Source organism: Pelodiscus sinensis, chromosome 1 (genome assembly GCF_052426305.1).
Source record: "Pelodiscus sinensis isolate ZL-2025 chromosome 1, ASM5242630v1, whole genome shotgun sequence".
Classification (NCBI taxonomy): domain Eukaryota; kingdom Metazoa; phylum Chordata; order Testudines; family Trionychidae; genus Pelodiscus; species Pelodiscus sinensis.
Window position 1 is genome coordinate 204646901 of NC_143052.1, and position 22676 is coordinate 204669576.

Consider the following 22676-nt stretch of genomic DNA (forward strand, 5'->3'; position numbering starts at 1 on the left):
GGTACACTCCACACCTTAAACACTACTGTTGTCCCTCCATCTTCAGGACCAAGACCAAGTAATTAACTATCTCTCTCCTCACTGTACTAGCTTTGGCATCAGCAATTACGTGTATTAGCATCTGCCCCAAACTGGCCCTGATAGGGTAGAAACCCAGCCTGGAAGGCTGCAAGGAAACAACCAGTTAGGGTGTTGGCTGGGCCAGCCAATCAAGGACAAGCTGCTTCAGGAAACCCAAGGGAGGAGACCCGCTTCCTACAAGGCTGCAGAGATTAGCACCATGAACTTGGATGATAGACCTTGCATGCTCAAGGCCCTGGGAAGAGGGTGAGGAAGCTAGAGGTAGGAAACTGAGGTTCTGAGGCTTCAGGCAAGTGGCCTGGGGAATTAAGACAGACTGGTGGAGAAAGAAAACAGTGTGATGGGAAGCTACTTTTTACAGGTCCCTCAGCTGGGACCCGGAGTAGAGGGTAGGCCTGGGTTTTGCTCCCAACTCTTCCTCAACTGCTGAAGAAATGGCCAGTTAATGGATTGCCAAGCCATCATGAGACGCAGCTAGACCAGAAGCAGGCAAATTTTTTGGTCTGAGGGCTATAGCAGGTTTGGAAATTGTATTCAGTGCCAATTAGGGAAGGCTAAGGGAGGCTATGTCTCCCTAAACAACCAGGGCTTCTGATCCAACATCTAATCAGGCAGGCAATCTTTTGCCAACATCCTTATGTCACCAGAGAGGCTTGAATACTGCCAGAGAGTGTGAGTCACTCCTAGGTAAACTTGTGGTAAAGCTACTAGAGCAGATTTTCTAAAACTTGGTCATAGCATGGACCACATTTTTTAAGAGAAATTGTAAGCATCCTCCCACCTTCCATTTCCAGAACTACAGCAATTACTTAAAGGGAAAATAAATTAAGAACGTATCTAACTGTTTTCATGTGGCACAGCAGTAAAAAGAAGGAGCATTAGAACCACAGGTCTTGCTTATTTGATTCTCTAGTACTGCTGTATTGGAGACACTGTGTACTAGAATACAGTAGTACTAGAGAATCAAACTAGCTTGTTACCTGGCCTGGGAGTTAAGCATTCCTGCACTAACATCCCTTGGAAGTAATAAATCAGTTTAACCTTCTTTAGCACCCTCTCACCAGCAAAGAAATGACAAGATTTCTGTTCTTTGAGTCACCAAACCCCTAACAACTTGTGGTATCGCAACCAAACTCTTTTTGTTCACTACAAAGGTTTAAACAGTCAGTAGGGGATCACCAACTGGGCATGAAACTTCTATTCCTTCTAGTCAAATTACTATTTATTTTTTATTTAAATTCAGCAACATTTTTACTCTATGTGAACCTTGATCCCACTATACAAGAAGGACTTGCAATAGTCTCTTGCGCAGGAGGCAAAGAGAAGGTGTATCTGGGGCATACTTTGCTCCAGTTCTTCTTAGTACTAACATGGAGCCGTAGCGACTCTTACCAACTAGCTCAGGTTAGAACAGTGCTTTCTGTCCAATGCTGTATTTAGAGAATGATGGAGCTTTAATGTATTCCCTGATGGTGCCTTCAATTTGTTGAGCTGAGGGAAGCTGAGAACAAAGCCCTAATATTAAAAGTAATTTTATTTACATAGTTTATGTATTTATATAAATGTTTATAAAGATGTAGTCAATGAGAATAGATTGAGAAAAGGTAAATCAGGGTTAATATAATTATTATTGCAGAACATATACATAATTAATATAATGAATTTTTCTTTAGTTTTTGTGTGTGGCTAGACATTTAGAAATAAACATTTCTGCAGACCACTGGTCTATCCAGTCCAGCAGTGGTTAGCCTGAATTTCATCAGAGAAGCACCTTTCTGCCAAAATTCTTACATTAGTTGTGGACTCACGGCTGCTTATTATAATTTACTGTATGTTTACACACTGAGCTCTTGTGAGTTATTTTGCTTTCCTGATTCCCATGTTTGCTTCATTTCTTCTTTATCAGGCTGTTAGTGTTCTCTTTATTTTACTATCTGAAGTTCATAAAAAAGCAATCACTCATATTTAAAAAATAATGGAAACATTTCATTTGGGCGTGGGACTCTGTGAAACTTCCTATTCTAGGAACAGAGAGGGTGGAATAGCATGGGAAAGAGAAGGTATCCGCTATGTTTTGTGCTCTGTGCTGAGTTGGTTGTCTCAAGATTTGCCTCAGAGTTACTCCTTAGCTAAACTTTGAGTCATTGATTCTCAGTGGGGCTACCAGAAGAAGAAGATCCTATTCAGCATGAGTAAAGGTGGCAAACTGAGCATCATACGATTAAATAATCAATTCTTATCATTCAAGTGAAGACTTTTTACATGATGCTAATGCCTGAAAATTTGTTTCTTAAAAAGTTTTACCCCCCAAACCTGCCTCTTATGTTTGCTATGATGTGTCGCTATGAGTGCAGTTTTTTTTTTTTAATTGTCTGGTCTAACTATAAAGACAGTATAATTCTTGTGCTGCTTTGGTTATGTTCAGTTTTCAGGGGCTGAGGTCTGTAATTTGTCTTGTTTAGTTTTCTTGGAAACATAATCTCTTTTTAAGTGTTCAAATCAGAATTTGGAGAGACCTTGCATCATAGAGCTGGCGCAGGCCAGTTGATTAAGGAAGAAGATTTCTAAATATAGATTACTGAGATTCAGCCATGTATAGAATTGTTACTGTAGTTGCTGAGAGCAAAGAATTTTAAAACTGTGGAGATATTTAAAAAAAAAAAAAGCCGCTCAAGTATAGAGACAAGTTGCTTCATTTATCAAACATCTGAAGGAAAGTACACAATACAAATCTTTAAGTAGAAGATCAGTATCACAGCTTCATGGTAAGCATGCCTGTATTTCTCTTCCATGGTCCAACTAGGACACACCCTTTAGGTTCCCACCTATCACTTCTGATGGGTAAAAAAAAACATTGCTTCCTGACAGCTCTTTCTGGAAAAGCACATTTATTATTATTAAAAGGTCAAGTCATTACAAAGAAAACATTAAAAACAATACAAGAACCTAACATGCTATAAAGCTTACAAGAGGTCACTCTCAACTCCTACGTGACTCTGGTAGGCATCAGTCCTTCAGAAACAACAACTGGATCTTTCTTCTGGTTACATGTTTATAACTGTCTCAGATTCAGAACCGGAACCACCACTAGGCAGTTCAGACATTTATTTTGCAGCTTGGGCCTTTGAGTTCCCATCTCTGGTAATAGTTAATCAGCACATAAAGACCAACTCCTCAAACTATAGCTTCAAAAGGTTGGGGTTTTGCTTAGCCAGAGGTAGGAAATTTGCATGCAACTAAAATATAAGCAAGAAAAATAACACCAGTTCTCATGGATCAAGGAATTGGAAAGGTACTTGACAGCACAGCTGTTGAGGATATTTCCATCATACCCTTTATCGTGAAGTATTTATAATGACAATTACAAAGGGTTGAAGATCAGTCGCCTGAACAGCATACTTATCTGTTATGTCTTAAGTCAGAGGCACTTATACAAATGTGACTTGTGCATGTTTATTCAGTTAGTACAAGTCCTATGCCTTTCAAATCCACTTTCACTATCCATTTGAATACGTTGTTTTGTACATTGGAAACTACAGTGCATTGTAACACATAAATACATCCTTGATACTACTAGGCATATATTGGCTTGAAGGACACATGAAATTATGAGTCCTTGAGGAATCAGGTATCCATATGACAGACAATGAAGAATAGCCTACAAAGACCAGTCTCTCTGAATTTAATTGTTCCTCCTATTGGCATGTCTAGACTACGTTTTGATTTCAAAAGAGGATCTTTTGAAAGTGGAAAATAGTCTGGATGCATGTTTTTCAGGAAAAAAGCCCTTTTTTGAAAAACCACATAAACCTCATTTTTTTAGGAAGAGTGGTTTTTTAAAAAAAGGTTTTTTTCCCCCCGAAAAACCCATGTCCAGACTACTTTCACTTTCAAAAGATGCTCTTTTGAAAATGTGATCGGAAGAAGATATGCAAATTCCCACAGAATTTCCATATTCTCTTTCGAAAAATATTTGTAGTTTTAGACGTAGCCTATGTGAACATCTCTCAGTAACAAATGATGTGTTTTAATTCTGATGCATTAGGTTTAAAAATCTTGGTAAATATAAAAATTCAGACTTACACTAGATAAAAAGGGTATGTCTACACTACAGCACTAATTCGAACTAACTTAATTCGAATTACTTAATTTGAACTAAGCTAATTCGAATTAGTGCATCTAGACCTAAAAACTAATTCGAATTAGCGTTTTGCCAATTCGAAATAGCATGTCCACATTGAGTGGACCCTGAACCGAAATTAAGGCTGGCTGGAACCAGTGCCGGCAGGGCATCAGGTTAGGACTTAGAGTGTGAATCTGCTGCCTCAGGCTAGCCGAGGGCTGTGCTTAAAGGGACCCAACCCCCACCCCGGACAGACAGTTCTCAGGGTTCCCCGCTTGTTTGTCTACCTCAACGAGGGACAGCAAAGCAGTCCTGACTTGGCACATCACAGCACTCGGCCATCAGCCCAGCTGCACTTGTCGCAGGCTGCAATCTGGGGGGTCAATCGGGAAGCTGTCAGGATCCAGGATGCCCTGCAGGAGAGCTTCCACCGCAAGGAGCCCGCAGAGCCACCCCAGTCCTCCCCATCGGGGGCTTGTGCCCCATTCCTCCCTCACCTCCTTCCACTTACCCCTCCCTAGCTCCCCTTCCAGATGTAAAAAATAAAGGACACCTGTGTTCAAAAATAGAAACTCTCTTTATTTAACAAAACTGGGGGAGGGGAGTATTAACCTCTGGGGAGACTGGGAAAAGGAGGTGGGAGAGGGGAAGAGAGAAGGTGGGAGAGGGTAGGGGGAAAGCTGGGAGGAGGGAGCTGGAAGGGGAAAGCCAGGGGAAGAAGGAGGAGGGGAAGTATAAAACTATGGTATGCCATATCTTCAGTACTGTGTACAGATGTGGTTTCCTCACCTCAAAAAAGATATTTTGGCCTTGGAAAAGGTTCAGAAAAGGGCAACTACAATGATTAGGGGTTTGGAACAGGTCCCATATGAAGAGAGGCTAAAGAGACTGGGACTTTTCAGCTTAGAAAAGAGGAGACTAAGGAGGGATATGATAGAGGTCTATAAAATCATGAGTGGTGTGGAGAGGGTGAATAAAGAAAAGTTATTCATTAGTTCCCATAATAGACTAGAGGTCACCAAATGAAATTAATGGGCAGCAGGCTTAAAACTAATAAGCGAAAGTTCTTCTTCACACAGAACATAGTCAACCTGTGGAACTCCTTGCCACAGGAGGCAGTGAAGGCTAGAACTATAACAGAGTTTAAAGAGAAGTTAGATACATTCATGGAGGTTGGGTCCATGGAGTGCTATTAGCCAGGGGTAGGAACGGTGTCCCTGGCCTCTGTTTGTGGAAGGCTGGAGATGGATGGCACAAGACAAATCGCTTGGTCATTGTCTTCGGTCCATCCCCTTCGGGGTACCTGGTGTTGGCTGCTGTCGGCAGACAGCACACTGGGCTAGATGGACCTTTGGTCTGATCCAGTATGGCCATTCTTATGTTCTAAGCTCAGGGTCAGGGGTCTCACTGCACCAATTTGATTCTAATGCAAACCTGCTCCTGGGTTCGCATGTGGCCTTTGGTGGCCAGGCTGGCAGCTATCCTGCCCTAGACAGCCGCATTCCTTTGCCTAATGCGGAGGTCGTGGGTGTTGGAGGCCCCAAACCTCGATGAGGTCCATGATCTCTGCCCAAGACCAGGTGGGCACCTGCCTCCTGTGGGAGCTGCCAGCTTGGTCCTGGGAAGAGGCGGAGGGCTGGGAGGCAGTGGGTGGCTGGCTCATGCCGTGCCAGGTGCAGGGTCTGCTGGCTGGGTGCTGGCAGGCTTGCAACTGGCATGGGCACTATAGCCAGACCGTGCCCCTTTAAGGGCTCCGGGGCTGGGAGGGGGGCAGAAGAGTTTCCCTGGTTTGGCCCAGAGTGGCCATCATGGCAACCTGGGAAGTGCTATCCTCCAACTAGTTCAAATTAAGCAGCTACACTGCCCTTAATTTGAACTACTTAATAGAATGAGGTTTACCTAGTTCGAATTAAGCGTTCCACTAGTTCGAATTAAATTCAAACTAGCAGTTTTCATGTATAGCCGCTATTAAAGTTAATTCAAAAAAACGAATGTTAGTTCGAATTAACTTTGTAGTATAGACATAGCCAAATTTGTCCTGATTTTTCTTTGCATATGAATATTGCAGATATTCATAATAGCCATTGTTTTCACATCTTGAGTATCAAACTCATATGTTAAACTGTCCATATTGTTGGGATGCAACTAGTACATCTGTTAAATCTGCTGTGACCAGTGCTGTATCTGAAGCAATAATTTCTGGTTAAGAAGTATCTGCATCCTCCATCTCTTTTCTTAAGATGCTATAATTTAACTTTGAGGAATTGTCCTTGAACAGATCTAATGGGTCTAGCCCTACAAACATTAAAGTCATAAGCACATTACAAACAGAAGAAGATACTTTAATTAAAACAAGAATTAGTGCATGAATGACCTTTTATGGGTTTCTTGTTAGAGAGTATATTTGTAGTTTGGGTTGTAGAATAATTTCTCCTTTCCTTTGAGTTCTTCCATCCCATGACTTTTTTCCTTTCTCCTCAACTATCTATTCAGCTCATTATACTTTCTCTGAGGAGATGGATTAAATGAATAGTGATGTACTCCTGATAGATTCAAGGATTTTTAGTCCAGAACAGACCATCATGGTCATCTAGTCTGACCTCCTATGTAATACTGTGTATAGAACCTCCCTAAAATAATTCCTAAAGCAGGTCTTCTTGAATAAATGTCAAAACTTAATGTAAAAATGGTCAGTGAAGGGAAATCCAACATGAAAATGTAAATTGTTCCAATGATTAATTACCTTTGCCGTTAAGATTATTTTGACAGGATCTATTTTCCATAAACTCAGGTTGATTTGCATTAATTACATTACCTTTTTTTAATTCTTGATTAATCAAGTCCTGTGTCAACCACTCATTATCTTGCCTAGGATGGAAATCAGTCTCACAGGCTTGTACTTACCCAAGTTGTCCCACTTCCCTGTTTTGGCAGAACATTAGCTTTCTTCTAGCCTACTGCAACTACACCAAATTCGAATGCTTTTTGAAATTCAACATTAATAGTCCAGCAAGCAGCTCACCCAGCTCTATTAAAATGGTTAGATGCAAGTTTAACATAGTTGTGTTGGTTTTTTGTTTATTTTTTATATTTCCCAACTTCTCCCCCCCCCAAAAAAAAAACCTCCACAAACAAACCTTATTCTAAACTCTGTTGGCCATATATTTCTCTTGTGTCTCTTTGCTTCTCCTATCATTTCCCACAATTCCTAGCTTGTGATTTATATTCATTAATAGAAACTTTTCTCTCTTTCTTTAGTTCTTCTCAATATAGCTTTTTTTCACTGCCACTGTGAACCAGTTCAATTTTATAACTAGCATTGGCTTTTTCCTCAGTTGTGGGATTGAAGCTTTTGGGGTTCTTAAATGATTCCCAATTAAGATGAACATTTTTCTGATTAAATTCTTCCTCCCAGGTGATTTGACTCATGATTATTTTCAGCACTGTGAAATTGGGTGTATTAAGGCACCAAGTACATGTGGGTTAGATGTGGTGCACAGATTTTTATAATGACACTACATATATTTAATGTAGACTGCACAGTTACAGGGCTAGCTGCACTAATGGCTCCCCTCTGGTGTCTTTTAAGTGCACCCCTCAGTTGTTAGACACCAGGGCATCATCTTTCTCATGGTAAAATAATGGGCTTTTCCCTCTGTTAAACCAGGTTCCAAGTTATAGAACCTTGAGGTTTAGTCACACTTAGCAGGCTCGACTGAGTTTAGCAACTGCAAGAATTACCTTTAGACACTTATGACTGGTAGTTAATGCCAGTGACCGGATACCTTTCTCAAACCAAAGTATTGTTTAACCTGAAAACTGGGGGTGGAGGAATAGGGGGGCAGGAGGAAAAGCATAACTTAGGAGTACAATTTCAGAGGGGTAGCCATATTAATCTGTTTCAGTAAAAGCAACAAAGAGTCCTATGGCACCTTAAAGACTAACACATATATTTTGTGGGCTTGAACCCACTTTGTCAGCATAAAGGGATTTTAACACAACAAGAGAGTTAATACACATGCCTATCTTACAATCAGTCTTCATACCCTATAGTAGTGAGCCATGAAGGACTTGCTGTTTCAGATTCGCCAATGGAGTCTGTTCACTGCAAATGCATTCCTAACAACTATATCTGCATCCAGAAAGTGATGGTTTAACTTGGCAGAGAAAGTCTTGTAACTTTGGCTGGAGTGGGGATGTAGCAATTTCCCAGCTATTAACTCAGGCCTTCTCTCTTAATGACCCCTGCTGTGTTTACTGGGAGGTTGATTACCTGGAGCAATCTGTTGCATTTCTACTAATTTCTTAACAGCCCTGCTATTAAACTAATCTAAAATGTGCATACAGTTAGCATTCCAATGATCCAACATACAAGCATACAGCAACTATCCCAAATAACCAGGTCAGATCCAGTGTTCACACATAATTATGAATTGGACTGATGTCCTTCACAAAAGAGATGTATTAATAGTCTCTTACAAATGGGGATGGAGACAGCAATATTTAAACTAAATTTACCTGTGATTGATCTGAAAAAAAAATGTTTCTTTTTGCTGATTGAAGCAAGAACTTGTCAGCTGTACATATAAAATACTCACACATATTCCTGCCTTCACTTTGCAAATGCAAGCACTTGCTAAAAATTCTAATACTTGCCCAAAGCCACTATTATTGTAAAATTATGGTGCTTGTAAATTAGGTTATGTAAAGGTCATACACAAGTGTTTGCTGGCAGGAGGAAAAATACATACTTGCGCAAGTGAACATCAAGGGCTAAAAATTCAGTTGGAACACTAAATCATTATTTTGGATGCAGCTATGTAGAGAAAAATAGTTCTGTTTTATAAAGGATTTTGAAATTGCAAATTTCAATTTCTTTCTAATTGTAAGGAAACACAAATATTTCAAAGTTCTCCATGAAAGAGAAATGGCGCTCTCGCTCTTAGCAGTCTGCCTGGCAGGCTGAAGGGTACCTTGGGAGTTGTTGAGGAACCAGGCAGTTTTATGAAGTTTTCCTGTGTTCCATTACAACTTTGTCTAAATCAATCTGTTCCCACCAAATGATTTTAGTTAGACAAATCCACATTCTCTCTTGGAATAAAAGTTGCTTTACCTCCTTTTCCAAACTCAAAAGCACTGGTTAAAACAGAACAGAAAATAAGTTTATTAACTATATATTTTAAGTGATAGCACAGGAATCAAAGCAGATTACCTAGCAAATAAACAAAAACTAAGAATAATATACTAGGTAGATAGGACACGAGTTAGCAATTTCTCACCATGACTAATGTTATAAACAGACTGCCAAATTTCCTAACAAAGGCTAGACATCCCTTTAGCCCATGCTTCCCTTTATTCAGACTTTGTTCCTCAGATGTTTCCATGAGTTCTAGAAGGAAGCCACAAGAAAATGTTACTCCCTGCCTTAAATAGCTTTTCCATTCAGTGGCAACTGTTTATTTCAAGCTAAGTTTCCATCCCAGTTTGTAGAAGAATATAGGTACCAAAATGGAATTCAGTGTTGTGTGATCTGGTTGTATGTCCTTGCATGCCTTGCTGAGTCATAGCAACTATTACTCATAGGCTGATAAAATGTTCACAGGAAATCTAAGCTCTTCCATGGTACATTGTTTTTGCTGATGGACCCTCAGCACTGTCTAGCTTTTTAAATGTTGTATCTGAAAGGCTGGTTTTGGGTATTATCTAGAGTAAGCACATTGGAATACAGATACATAGTCAATACTCATAACATTAGATACAGACATCATACATGCACACAAAGAACATAACCATAACATTTCTAATGATGCCTCACACGATGAATCTTTTACATAATTATGTCATAATCTTAGCACAGTCATACTGATATGATGAATATGCGGTGCAGTGTCACAGGGAGCCATTTGCCATTTAACTATTGTGGCTCATGTTTTTCAAAAGTTTTGGAATATAGTCACCACCTGTAAATTTTCAGTGAAAATCAGCTATTATATTCCAATAAATAAATGTCCAGACTTATCTGTAAACAAACAGAATATTGGTTAAACATGATTTTCCATCAATACCAATGCACAACACTGAGTGCTTCTCTGGGGTTAGTACTTCAAGATGACATTTGTTAGAGGAGGTAATTAGCACATTTATTTTGGATGTGTTGAATCATGCATACTGTGTTAGCATGTAATGAATAGCTATTGTGTTCACTGCTGTAGCTAGTTGGTGGCCACTACATCCAAGATCACCAGAAGGATATAGATTTGGAGACCAGAGAATGAATTATAGTAAGGAATCAAGTAATCAGAAAGAATAAGTGGTGGACTCTGGCTGATCTACATTACAGTAAGCAGACAAAATAACCAGGAGAGAACTTGTGAAATCTGGGGGAGGGGCATGATGGGATTTATACAAGGTGAGTGTGCAGAATAGTTGGGAATATACTGTATTGGGTCTGGGGAAAGAGATGGCTAAATAAGTTGAGTGTCAGTCCTGAGTTTGGAAGCAGATTGGGCCAAAGAAGGAAGCTGAGAAACATTTCCTCTTTTTTTCTTTAGGACTACACTTTTACAAACTTATCCATATCATGTAATAGGCCCATTCATAACACTTTAGGACTTATGGGTAAAAAGGAACAGAGTTGAGTGAATAATTAAAGATTATTTATTAATTGAATTTATCTTGCCTTTACCTGCTCATTGAATATCCCCAAAATGTTTGGGAATTTTCCACGAATACTCACATATGGAAGTTTAAAAAAATTATATTAAGTGAAGTTGTAAAATTTGATCGCATGCATTTTTTGGGGGGAAAGCAAACAAAAGGGTTACATGGATAAAATTATTTAATAAAATCAAATGGATATTTGTGAAAAACTTTTTTTTTTGCATTATTTGTCTAATTCTAATATTGAAACTAGACATTCTTTAATAAATACCGAGAGTGTGGACTGAACTTAAAAATAAAAAATTACCAGCAGATTTTGTATCCAGGTGAGGGGGTATGCCTCAGTTTTATGATATCACATGCATGTGCTGCATGAAAAAATGACAGTATTTAAAATCTATCAATCTTTCTGTGAAGGTTGATCAGTGGTAAGATCTGAGACAACTCTTCATAATGGAAATTGTTAATGTAATGCATGAGAGCACTTCTGGTTTGCACCTTAATAAAGTAGATAATATGTTAGATATTGACTTTTCAGCTGTGATGTACACTCAGTGTCATGCCTGACCACACAGCCAGGTGGCGTCTACAAAATGCCTTTTACTTTATTGAGGAGCCTGACATAACACTCTTGCAATTCCTACTATGCAATATTGCTGCATCCTGTACTCATACTGCAGATCCATGTTATTGCTGCACTGTATTTGAGGTTTGGGTGAGATTTAGGACTTATTTAAAAAATCAGCTATTCAGATACTGCACTTTGATTATCATAAATGACAATCCCTACCATGGACACAATTAATAACTAATATACAAATAAATGGGGAAAATTGGAAGACAGACTCCCTTGACACAAAACGTGTGTGTGAGATCAACACCAAGGAAGCATTGTACAGTAGCTTGCACAATGATGGTATGGGCTGCAATAATATTTTTGCTGCTATTTATTTGGGAAGACTTGAACCATGCACTTGAGGCACTAATGAGTAATGCATTCATTCTAAATCAGGGCTACTTAACTCTGGAAGCCCCAGGGGCAACAATGATACTCTCAGTACATGCCCAGGGCCGCAACTTAAGTGTGGTTTCATATACATGCAAATATATGCAAATAGCTTATTTCACACTGACAGGCATGAATGCAAAGATTAAGGCAACACTACACAACACTCAGGCTACATTTAAGTCAGTTCTGCTGATATTAATAAAATGAAATATTTACCCGATTTCCACCCATAAGAAAGCACTTTTAATAAGCAATGACAGTCCTGGAATTTAACTACTAAAATGCATATCAACAGAAGACCATTATATTGACTCATGTGGAGTCTGTTCCCAAAGGAGGCTATGTTCAAAAGATTCCACCTGCGTGTTGAGTCTTGTGTAAACCCAAACTGCACCGCAGGCCGCAAACAAACGGGCTGCAGGCCACATGTGGCCTACAGGCCTCATGTTGAGTAGCCCTGTTTTAAATGTATAGCAAAAAAAAGAGCTTACTGTAGCTTGCAGAATCTGTTTTAGCCCTCATCTCCTATTTTATGCATCTGTCTGTGAAGTGAGCAAATGATAAACAGAGCTGAATTTATGCTGAAAAGAAAACGAGAATATGCTTTTTTAATAAAATATGAATCATGCAAGAATCCCAAATGGTAATACTGTGCATGTATGCAGATATCCATTAGGCAATGGAAAATGGCTTAATTAGTGCTTTGGAGAACTTTTGCTTCAGTAATTCTCACTGGAACATTGTAGAAAAATAAAGGACTTTGATCTGCTATGCTGACAATGCTATCCTGTACCAAATAGGAATAATCTGAGTGCATCTGGGACTTTACCATTATAATCAAGACTTCGGACAACCCTAATTACTTTTCAAATTGTTGTGTTTTTGGCACCATCAAGTTTAGAAACTATAGTAGTTATCAGGCTTAATGGAGATTTACTATCCATATTTGGTATTTAAATTGCTTCCCTTCTCTTGGCTTTATTGCTTCACAAATTCTTTATATTGCACTTCTGTTTCAAACACCGATGATATCTGTGTCAAGGTGACATAAAATGTGTTTTATGACAAATGTGAGATTTAAAAGGGAGTGTTATCAATGTGTTTTCATCAAGATTTCCACTGTCATAAGAAAATGTCAGGAGCCCCAATAACACTAAATATTTACTAAGTGCCTTGTGTCGTGCTTTCCTTTTAGGATCTGGGAGACCGGTGGGCAGCTATTTGTAGATGGACAGAGGATCGCTGGGTCCTTTTGCAGGATATTCTTTGGAAATGGCAGAAATTTGCTGAGGAGCAGGTGAGTTGTATTATCAGTGATAAACAAAGACATTATTTTAAAAAATTGCACTCTGGTCATACTGAAGGCTTTTCTTGCTCTTAATTTCTTTCAGTGCCTTTTTGATTCATGGCTTACCGAGAAAGAGGATGCAGTGAGCAGGATTCATACAACTGGCTTTAAAGATCAGAATGAAATGCTTGCCAGCCTGCGACAATTGGCTGTATGTATTTCCCATTGTTCAGGTTTTTATGGTTTTGCTTTCCTTATTCATGAGACTAACTGCACATCTGGGGTCAGTTAGTTGAATAGTTTCCATGACTGGTACCTGGAGACTGTAGAACTCTTCACCTGGTGCCTGATCTTGCTTATTAAACAGCTACACGTGTGCCACTTGACTTTGATACTTACTATTGGTTTTGAATATATTTTTGTATTTAATATATATACTTTTAAAATGTATTAATATCTAATTCATTTATATCTACTATATATTTTGGGTCGCAATGTGTCTCTGTTCAAGAACTCTTCCTAAGTGATAAGAACTAGGACCACCAATTTTGGTATACAGCTTCCTCTTATTATAACTTAAAGCAAGGAAAAGGTTTGGCTGTACCAGGAAAATGGGATGTGTCTGGAATGGGATTGCTTCTCAGAAAACCAAATGGAAAAGAAACAATCACCAAACTAATTACAGTCCTCAGAATTCACATAACTTAGCAAATCTTGAAAGAGAGCTCAGGGCAGGCATACAGATTCCAGCCCTCATATGGAACTGTCGCAGCAGCTATATTCTGGGCTGGGAGAAGCAGGCTGTGCCACCCCCCAAGCCAGGGGTGTATGAGAGTTTTGCGGGGCCCAGGGCACCACAATTTCTTGGGGCCCCTCTCGCCGGACGTCTCCACTTTCACCTGTGTTGCGTGGCATTTCAGCACACTGCGCATGCGCTCCTCCACTGTGTGGTGCTGGGGAATTTAAAGTGTGGATCCTGCCGGGCCAGCCTGCCCCTGAGCTCAGGGCCCGGTGCAGCTGCCCCACTCACCCTGCCCTATATCCGCCGCTGCCCCAAACTGTGGCAGATCTGTGTTGGGGCATGGGAGAGGACTCCTCTTCTCTATTCTGGGGCCAGACAAAGGGGAGCCTCCCACACAGGCATGGCACCCAACCTGCAACTACTACAGAGCAGCTACTACTGGAAGACAGATGGTCCTTCCGTGCCCCCTACCCAGCCTATCATGGACCTGCCCCAACCAGTGGACATGAACCCCTCCTTCAGCTATGCCTGCTGGTGCTGCGGGTAATCATGGAGAGGTGCTTCTCACCTATCCCCAAGCTTCTGCAGTGAGAGAGGGCTGGAATCCTTTTCCCTGGAACAGGCTGCATACTGAACCTCCCATACTGAGTGTCACCCCAGAGCAATGATTTAATAGAAGCATGTACATTTTCATTTTATTTAAAAAAATTGAGTTGAGGATCCAAACAAGGATGGGTAAATCATCTAGAGTGTATATAAAATAAATGTGATCAGTTTGCAATGTTGTATGTGTATATTTTATATAAATAAAATTACATACTAAACCACTACTAAGGTCACAAAGTTGAAGTCTCAAAAGTTAGGATATTCCCAATTTCAGTGTGACTGTAGAACTACAGTTCAGCTCTCTTGTGAATATATATTATGATACAGCCTTGAATTACATGATCATGTATTTTTCTCCAGAGGACTCTTGCCATGTTTAGAGAATGGGTAGTTATTCAATACTACTTTTTATCCCAGTTATTCACTGAGGGGGCCATGATTGTATTTATTGAACACCCTCAAAACCCAATAGAGACTACAAAATTATTAAATTCCTCCTGGGCATGTTTATGATTCTCTCACCGAAATATCTGAGTGCTTCTCAGACATCATTGAATTTATCTTCACAATCCTCTTGTCCTGCTACCAGCTTAGTGCTCTTTCCTGGAAATAAAAAACCTGCAGTTCATCCACTTCATTCAGTAAAACAGATTACTTTGAATTCTACAAGGCATGCTTGTGACTGTCGGGGTTGTGGTGAGAGAGGGAGTATGGGCTCTGTGGTGAGGCCAGGGATGAAGGCTTTGGGGTACAGCATGAGGCTATGGGATGGGGGAAAGGGGTTTGGAAAGGGAGAGAGAATATAGGTTGTGGGCTCTGAGAGGGAGTTTCTGTGGGAGGGGGATTAAGCTAGGGCACAGGGTTCAGATGCAGGAGGGTGGTCTCCACCTGGGAGTGTGGAAGGAAGTTCAGGGGATGAGCTGTGGGTGACACTCACTTCAGGTGGTTCCTGGAGCCTGCTCATGTGTCACTGTGGCCCCTCTCCGACAGACACTACTTCCATAGCTCCCATTGGGGCCACAGTTCCCAAGGCTCAATAGGGACATCCTGGCCATTTCCAGGAACTACACAGAACCAGGGCAAGCTGGGAGCTTATTATATCCCCTCTGTGCTGCTGACTGGACCTTTACTGTAGTCTACTCAGTGGTGCTGACTGGAGCTGCCAGAGCCCTATTTTGACTGGGCACTCCAGTTGAAAACTAGAAGTCTGGCAATCCTAGTTGAGATGCTTGCTGCATCAGATGATTGATATGTTTTGATTATGGTGGAGCTTTATAAAAAGAAAAAGAGAATAGAGTGGCAATTTCTTGCACTTTAAGAACAGTTCACATGTGCAGGAACAGAGAAGAGCAACTAAGATAATTGAAGGAATCGAAGGTCTATTGTATGAGAGGCGATTGGAAGAGGTTCCCTATGAATACTTTAGGAGGGCAAAAACTAGGAAAGAGAAAGAGCTATTTAAGCTGAAGGATAGTGTTGGCACAAGAAAAAATAGAAACAAACTCTCCATGAATAAATTGAGGCTGAAATTTTAGAAGGAAGTTTCCAATCATGAAATGGTCAAAGTTCTTGCACAACCTTCCAATAAGAGTTGAGGGACACAACTTAGTTATTTTTTCAGAGGAAGCTGGACAAATGTATGAATGCAACTGTGTAATGGGGTTATTTGTGACAGCATAGTGTAGAGCTTAACAGCCTTGTGATGCACTTTCCATTTGTCTTGCATTCCTAAAAGTTCAAGCTTCAGGATTTCAGATGACAACCTTCAGGGATCAGGAAGAGAGATTTTTCCCTGCCAGTGTGTTATAGAAGGGTTGGGACGTGGGCAGAAGGGTAGAGTGTAGCAGTGTTGGGTTATTCTGGTTCCTGACATTGTGGTGAGTGCAGGATAAACTGACCCCTGCTGCTGCTCTGCCCAAGCCCCCCTCCCAGGTAATCCCCCAGGCCTCTCTGTGTCCTGTGAGTCCCGTCCATGGGACAGTTGTGGCAGCTGCCATCCCAAACTGTCCTATGCATGGGATGCAACCACATAAAGCAAAGTGTTTACAGTTTACAAACTAAAATTTTCCGCCCAATGTGTTACTGCTGGGATAAAATTGCCTATGCAGTTAAAATTATTAAATCAAATTTAAATCAATACAAAATAATAGTAAGACCATAGTAATAATAGTAAGACAAAGGTGTGGCCTTTGTCTCTAGTACTGTGTTTAGATAATTTTTTGTGGCTTTTTATATATGAAAAAATTCTGATATTAGTACAGTAAGTTGTTTCAATAATTCTCTGATGTACTTAGAATTCAAAATATGTTCGCCTAAACAAATTAAAGGTATTTTTTAAATATTTTTTTAAATCTCGCTATTTGTTTAAACTAATTAAACAGTGAAAGTGAAGAAGTGGATTGTCCTATCTAGCAGCTGGTCCAGAATTGATGGTAAATATCCCTGCTGATTTAGACAGCAACTAAGAATTTAATGCTCCTTAAAATATGCCACAATTTAAAATTCAAAACTCTGGCCATCTGTTAACATAACCTTAAGCATGCAATGGATATACCATGCTAACCTTTGATTTTCCTTTAGCCAAAAAATAATTTTCCATAAATGGAGATATACACCTGTAGTCAATACTCTTAAAGTGAATGACCGTATATAATAGAAAATAATCTTTGGAACTGTAAAACCTTTACTTTGACTAAAGTTAATTTTAGCATAATGTCCAACCTTTTACTGTTATCACAAAAGGACTCTGTTTGAATTCATTTTCATTCATTTCATCTGAGTTCTAGTCCTGTAGCTAGAAAGTGAACTGTACTTGACTTGTCAATGAGTTGAGTAAAGGGCTTTCATGTATCCAGGGCCAGACTGGTGGAGTCCCCATGTGAAAAGAAAATTGTGACAACAAAGATCCACTTTTTTTTCAGCAATGTATCACATTTTGTATTGGCAAATGGACAGAGAACAGAATGGGTTGTCACAGGTTCTGAGGAGACAGGATATCACTAGTTTGTACAGTGATGAAAAGTATTGGTTGTCATTATCGGTTCCTGCAGGGCAGGGATCAGGACCCCACATTCTTTTTTCCTGATTTTATTAAAGCTGTCATGTGAAGATCACCTGGTAAGTTACATGGTTTTCACAAGATGGTTGAGGTTTTGAATAGCACATTGGCAATAATGCTTCCTTTTTAATTTCTTTAAGATAGGAGATAGGCAGAGTATCCATTCCACTGAATGACAGTAATCTTTTTGAATTAGCACCTGTCTCTGTCCCATCAGAAATCCAAGTGGGCAGCTTGTCTTAGTATAAATACTTTTATTCACTCACCCTGGACTACGTTCTTTTCTTATTGTTGGAATAACCTAAGGAATAGCTGATAATCCCTCTTTTTCTCTCAGTTAAACAAATGTCATGGACATGAAACGGAATTTCTCTGTTCCTCTTCAGATGAGGATTATAAATTATTTGGTGACTGGAGTTGACTGCTTGTCTTGGAATATACTACTTCTATTGTTGGATTAGCTTCTATAGAAAGTGTAAAAGTGGATTGTCATGTTCTGTCATTGAGTTTCAAAGTGTGCCCTTTGACATATGACGTTTTAGGGTACATCAATTCAGTTTATGGCAGCAAGTCTGGGATTACAGACTTGGGTTTGTGTTACACAGCCATTTTTAGTTTGGAATGTTGCAATTTGGACTCTGAAGCCTAGGGAATCTGAATCTAGCTCAGAGGTTGGGCACTGGATACATAAAAGTATCCTTAGTATCTGCCACTTGTTCAGTGGCCTTACTTTGCAGGATGCCCTGGCTTAGGAGTACAAATGGATGTGAAGGCTCTACTTTTCTGATGAGGCCACCTTGTTCAGGGAGAAGACAGATTAGGCTGTGGAGTAGACTATGCAACTCCGGTTTATACTGCATTCCTTCCTCTTGTAATAAATTAGGAAATATTGACTTTATTGTCCATGTTATAGTCATGTTCCTTAGTGCTTTTCCAATAGAAAATTACTCTTTCCCTTTCCCCTATTTCCCATGAGTTACTAGGAATTTGAAACACAACCAACCATATATTGTATTAATGATTCCTACAGGGTCACATCAGTTTTGACTCCCAGATTTCCAGTTCTGGCATCAGAACCTCCAGCTTAACTGCTAAGTTGTCTTTATGCCCTCTTGGGATGTTAGAGTCATTTTCTCTAGCCAGGTCCTTAAACCTGCTCACATTGTAGAGATCTTAGCAATCTTGTTAATCATTTGGATTCTGATACTTCAGTAAAATTTAATGAACTCTTCTGAAGAGTCTTCATCAAGGAAAAACCTCTGAATGAAATGGAAAAGCTTTTTCTTTGTGTGTCTCTTGGGGTACACTCAACACTAGAGGGGGAAAAGGCTTATCCTAACCACATGTTAGCTAATACAAGGTAAATCCTGATGAAAACAGGGCAGTTTGAAGTCTTTGAACATGTTAGCAGATTGAGGTAAACATCAGTGTGGGTAGGAGCAAGAATCCTAGGCTTCGCGGTAACAGTATAGCTGTCATGGCTTTTATACAAATTTTTCTTTTGTTAGTTACCACATGTTGCCTATAATGAGATAAGAACACATATTTCTCCAAGTGTAAACAGTGCACTGGAAGGAAAGCACTGGATTATTAATTAAATAAATGTTAGTTACCAATACTTCCTTAAAAATATAAAAATGATGGCCATACTGGGGTATCCTGTCTTCCAACAGTGGCCAAGGCAGATGCTTCAGAGGGAATGAACAGAACAGAAAATCATCAAGTGATCCATCCCTTCCAAAATGGTTGGATCCATCCCTTCCAACCATTTCAGAAGGGACGGTGAGCTCCCTTCACCAGCCAGGTGTGAGAGGCATGCATGGAATGCAAATACTTCCCCTCACTCAAAACACTAACTTTAGATAAGTCCCAATCTTTAAAAAAAGATTCTGAGTAAATAGAAGGAATTGAGGGATGTTGTCTCTCATAATTTTACATTCTGTGGGTCAGCGTAAGTGCAAACCTGTTTCTGCAGTGTTCTGATTTTGTATCCCGGGTGTTTGTGTATCTCGAGAATTGTATGTATTCTGACACTCTACCCAAAGAAGTACAGTTATCTGCCTTTTGTATGTGTGTTCTATCAGAGCAGGCCCCAGGCAGAGCAATCTTTTATATTTAACACTTATACCAACTCAACTAAATTGTTTTTTTTTTCATATAATTTATACATACAATCTACTGTACAATCCCTGTTCAAATGAAACCCATCATAGCAAGTTGCAGCCGTTTTTAGTACCTACAAATTGTGTTTCACATGGTTCATTCTGTATTAACATATACAAATTTGCTTCATTTTAATACTAAATCTCTTTTGGGACCCAATTAGTTTAAAGGTCATGTAAGAAAAGTTGCTTTAGATAGTACTACTTTGCACATGTATTACCAGTGAGCTTGTGTTTCCTAAGATTATTTCTAATGTAACTGGTCCCTTCTCCAAAGCATTTCTTTTTAAACTAAATTCTTTAAAATTGTTGTCTTATTCTCTATGCTCAGAACTCAGGCTTTTCTGTATTTTTAAGTGTTTAAGTTTTTCCTCTATTGCTTGGTGACCATCACTGCCACACCAATGCATAGTTGCTTCATGTTCCTTAGCATGCAACAGGTGATGTAGAAGACACATGAGCCCACACTGGATGTGTTCTATGTTGAGTACTTGCTGGGGTAATGGATAGAGCCTAGGTCTGGGAGTTGGGAAGCTCTCGGCTCTGAAAATAGCCTGCTGGATCACTTCACCTCTATGTGCCTTAGTTTATCCATCTTCGAATGGATAATTACACTGACCTCTTTCATGAAGTACTTTCAGACCTACTCATGAAAAGTACTCTATAAGATGACAGTATTACGATTACTAATACTATGTAATTTCTCCCTATGATAAGTATTCTATTAAAATATATTTTAATCCCTAAAAATGGATTCAGCTTAATAAGCATATCAGTAAGCAGTGACACCTATATAATCAGACAGACATAAACACTCAATCATCCCAAAGTCCTGGATTTCTTGTCTGAGTCACCCTTTCAATAGCTATATAATTACAAATATGTTTTACAGCAGCCACTGCTTATCTGAACAGCGTTGAGCAGAAAAAGTTGCAAATAGATTTAAAAATAAAGAAAAATATCTAATCAAATAACTAGCTCAAGGAAGTATGTTAATGACGGTGGGAGGGGGAAAGAAGAAACCATTTTGCAAAGGATAGATTTTAATATAGGAACTTACTGCTGAATTTCTCTTTTCTACAAAATCCAGGTATAGTCCAAATAAGCTATTGAGAAATGTGACTCAGTGGATGTAATGACTCATCTCTATAGATAATATTACATCCACTGAGTCACATTTCTCAATAGCTTATTTGGACTATACCAGGATCCAGGACTCATCTCTATCGATAATATATTTACCCTAGAGCAAATTGTCCATCTGTTTATATTGAGGCTTTCTCTACCTCTTAGTGTGAGAGAGGGAACTATATAGCATTTGTGTTGATAGGAATAATTCCTGTCTTAACATTAATGAAAGGTGCTATTCTCACATTCTGCCAGATTCTAAGTTTTTGAAATGGCTAGGAAGTAGGGATGAGCATATAATTAGGAGAAACTATTGTGCAAACAAGTGTTTAAACAATTATATGGGCACTTTTGAGGAAAGCTATTGAGCTACATATTTTGACCTGAAAAAGACTGTGAAACTTTAAAGTTTGTCTCTTTTGCTAGTAGAAGTTGGTGCAATAAAAGCTATTAACTCACCCATCTTTTGTCTCTAATTGAATTATGTGATATGTAACTCTATAGAAACAATAATCTTCAATATCTTGACTGTCTTGCACAGTACTCAGGTGCATTTTCTACCACTTTGTTTTAGGTCACATCTTGATAAAATCAAATTCAAAACTCATCTTTTGAAATTTCCTTGATTATTATAACATATTGAAGGGGTTTGTTTTTAGATGAATATGAAAACAAAAAGTGCCTCAAAAGGTGTGGTTACAGAACAGGCAGTAAATAATCTTTAGCAATGCATGGGTATTGAAAAACAATGCTAAATCACACTCATCCATGCCTTCAGTAATTTGGGGGGGCATGTGGCATCCTTTACTTTTGTGATGGTGCCCAATAGAGATGTGGATCCTGGTTCTTTACTGACTTGAACTTTATGGAGCCATTTACACTTATGTGAAATGGGCATAAAATGCTACCAAATTAGAATTTCCCTTTCATTTTTACTGGTGATAGCCTTCCCTTTGCACATGCATTGCTACTTTAGCATGGCAGTTTCCAACCCCAGTTACTATCACATGTGAGTGCTGGTTGTCATTTCATGCTGTTCATGTGTTCCCAGTAGGGTAGATTCAGGCAAAGCCTCCCAGACAATTCAACACACTATGTTGCTGTCTATGTAGGTTCTCCATTGTTCTGAATCTGGTACCATGTCACCTCCTCTCATGATTTTATGAGAAAGTTGTGAGGAGTCCTGTGGCACCTTATAGACTAACCGAGGTGTTGGAGCATAAGCTTTCATGGGCAAAGATCCACTTCGTCAGATCAGGATATATGAGAAAGTTGTTATGAGAAAGGAGTTCCGAATGGCATACCAGAGTGGATGCTTTTTATAAAAGTTATGGGTTTTTTTCTACTGGATGTTTATAATTATGGCTTATTTCAATGAGTGCTAATGTGTTTTAGGAAGCCATATTGTGAAATCTTGTACAGAATAGTAGCATATGCTAGGATTAGTCTCTTTGAGCTCCGAGGGAAAACTCCTGGAATAGGGTATAATGTAACTGAGTGGTCGGAATTTGGAGCTAGCGAGTATAGACAAGTGTGTGGGAAATGAGTATGTTAAGGGCAAATTTCAGTAGAAATATAACAAGTATATATGACTCAAAATTTTCCAGTCAACCATTTTTCTGTTGGAACATGCCAATTTATAGAAATTGAAAGATTCCATAGGACTCTGGCAAATGTTACTGAAATTTGTAGTGGGGATGAGGCAAGTTCCATTGGAGAATCCAGTAGTTGCATACCTTCCTTTGGAAAGGTATGCAACACCAAAATATTCCTGCAGGAGGGTATGTTTTAGAGGGTTTGAAACAAACTATGCTACTTC

At 39.3% G+C, this 22676-nt stretch overlaps 1 protein-coding gene across 12 annotated transcripts in view; it reads left to right on the forward strand.

The window, feature by feature from the left end:
- The window catches only part of DMD (dystrophin), a 2135104-nt gene that overhangs the window by 799344 nt on the left and 1313084 nt on the right, over positions 1-22676 (forward strand). For all 12 annotated transcript variants that reach the window (XM_075916549.2, XM_089775838.1, XM_075916586.2 and 9 more), the window contains 2 exons: positions 13069-13170; positions 13265-13372. In XM_075916549.2, the coding sequence (XP_075772664.2) occupies positions 13069-13170; positions 13265-13372 (210 nt within the window). The remainder of the gene's footprint in view (positions 1-13068; positions 13171-13264; positions 13373-22676) is intronic.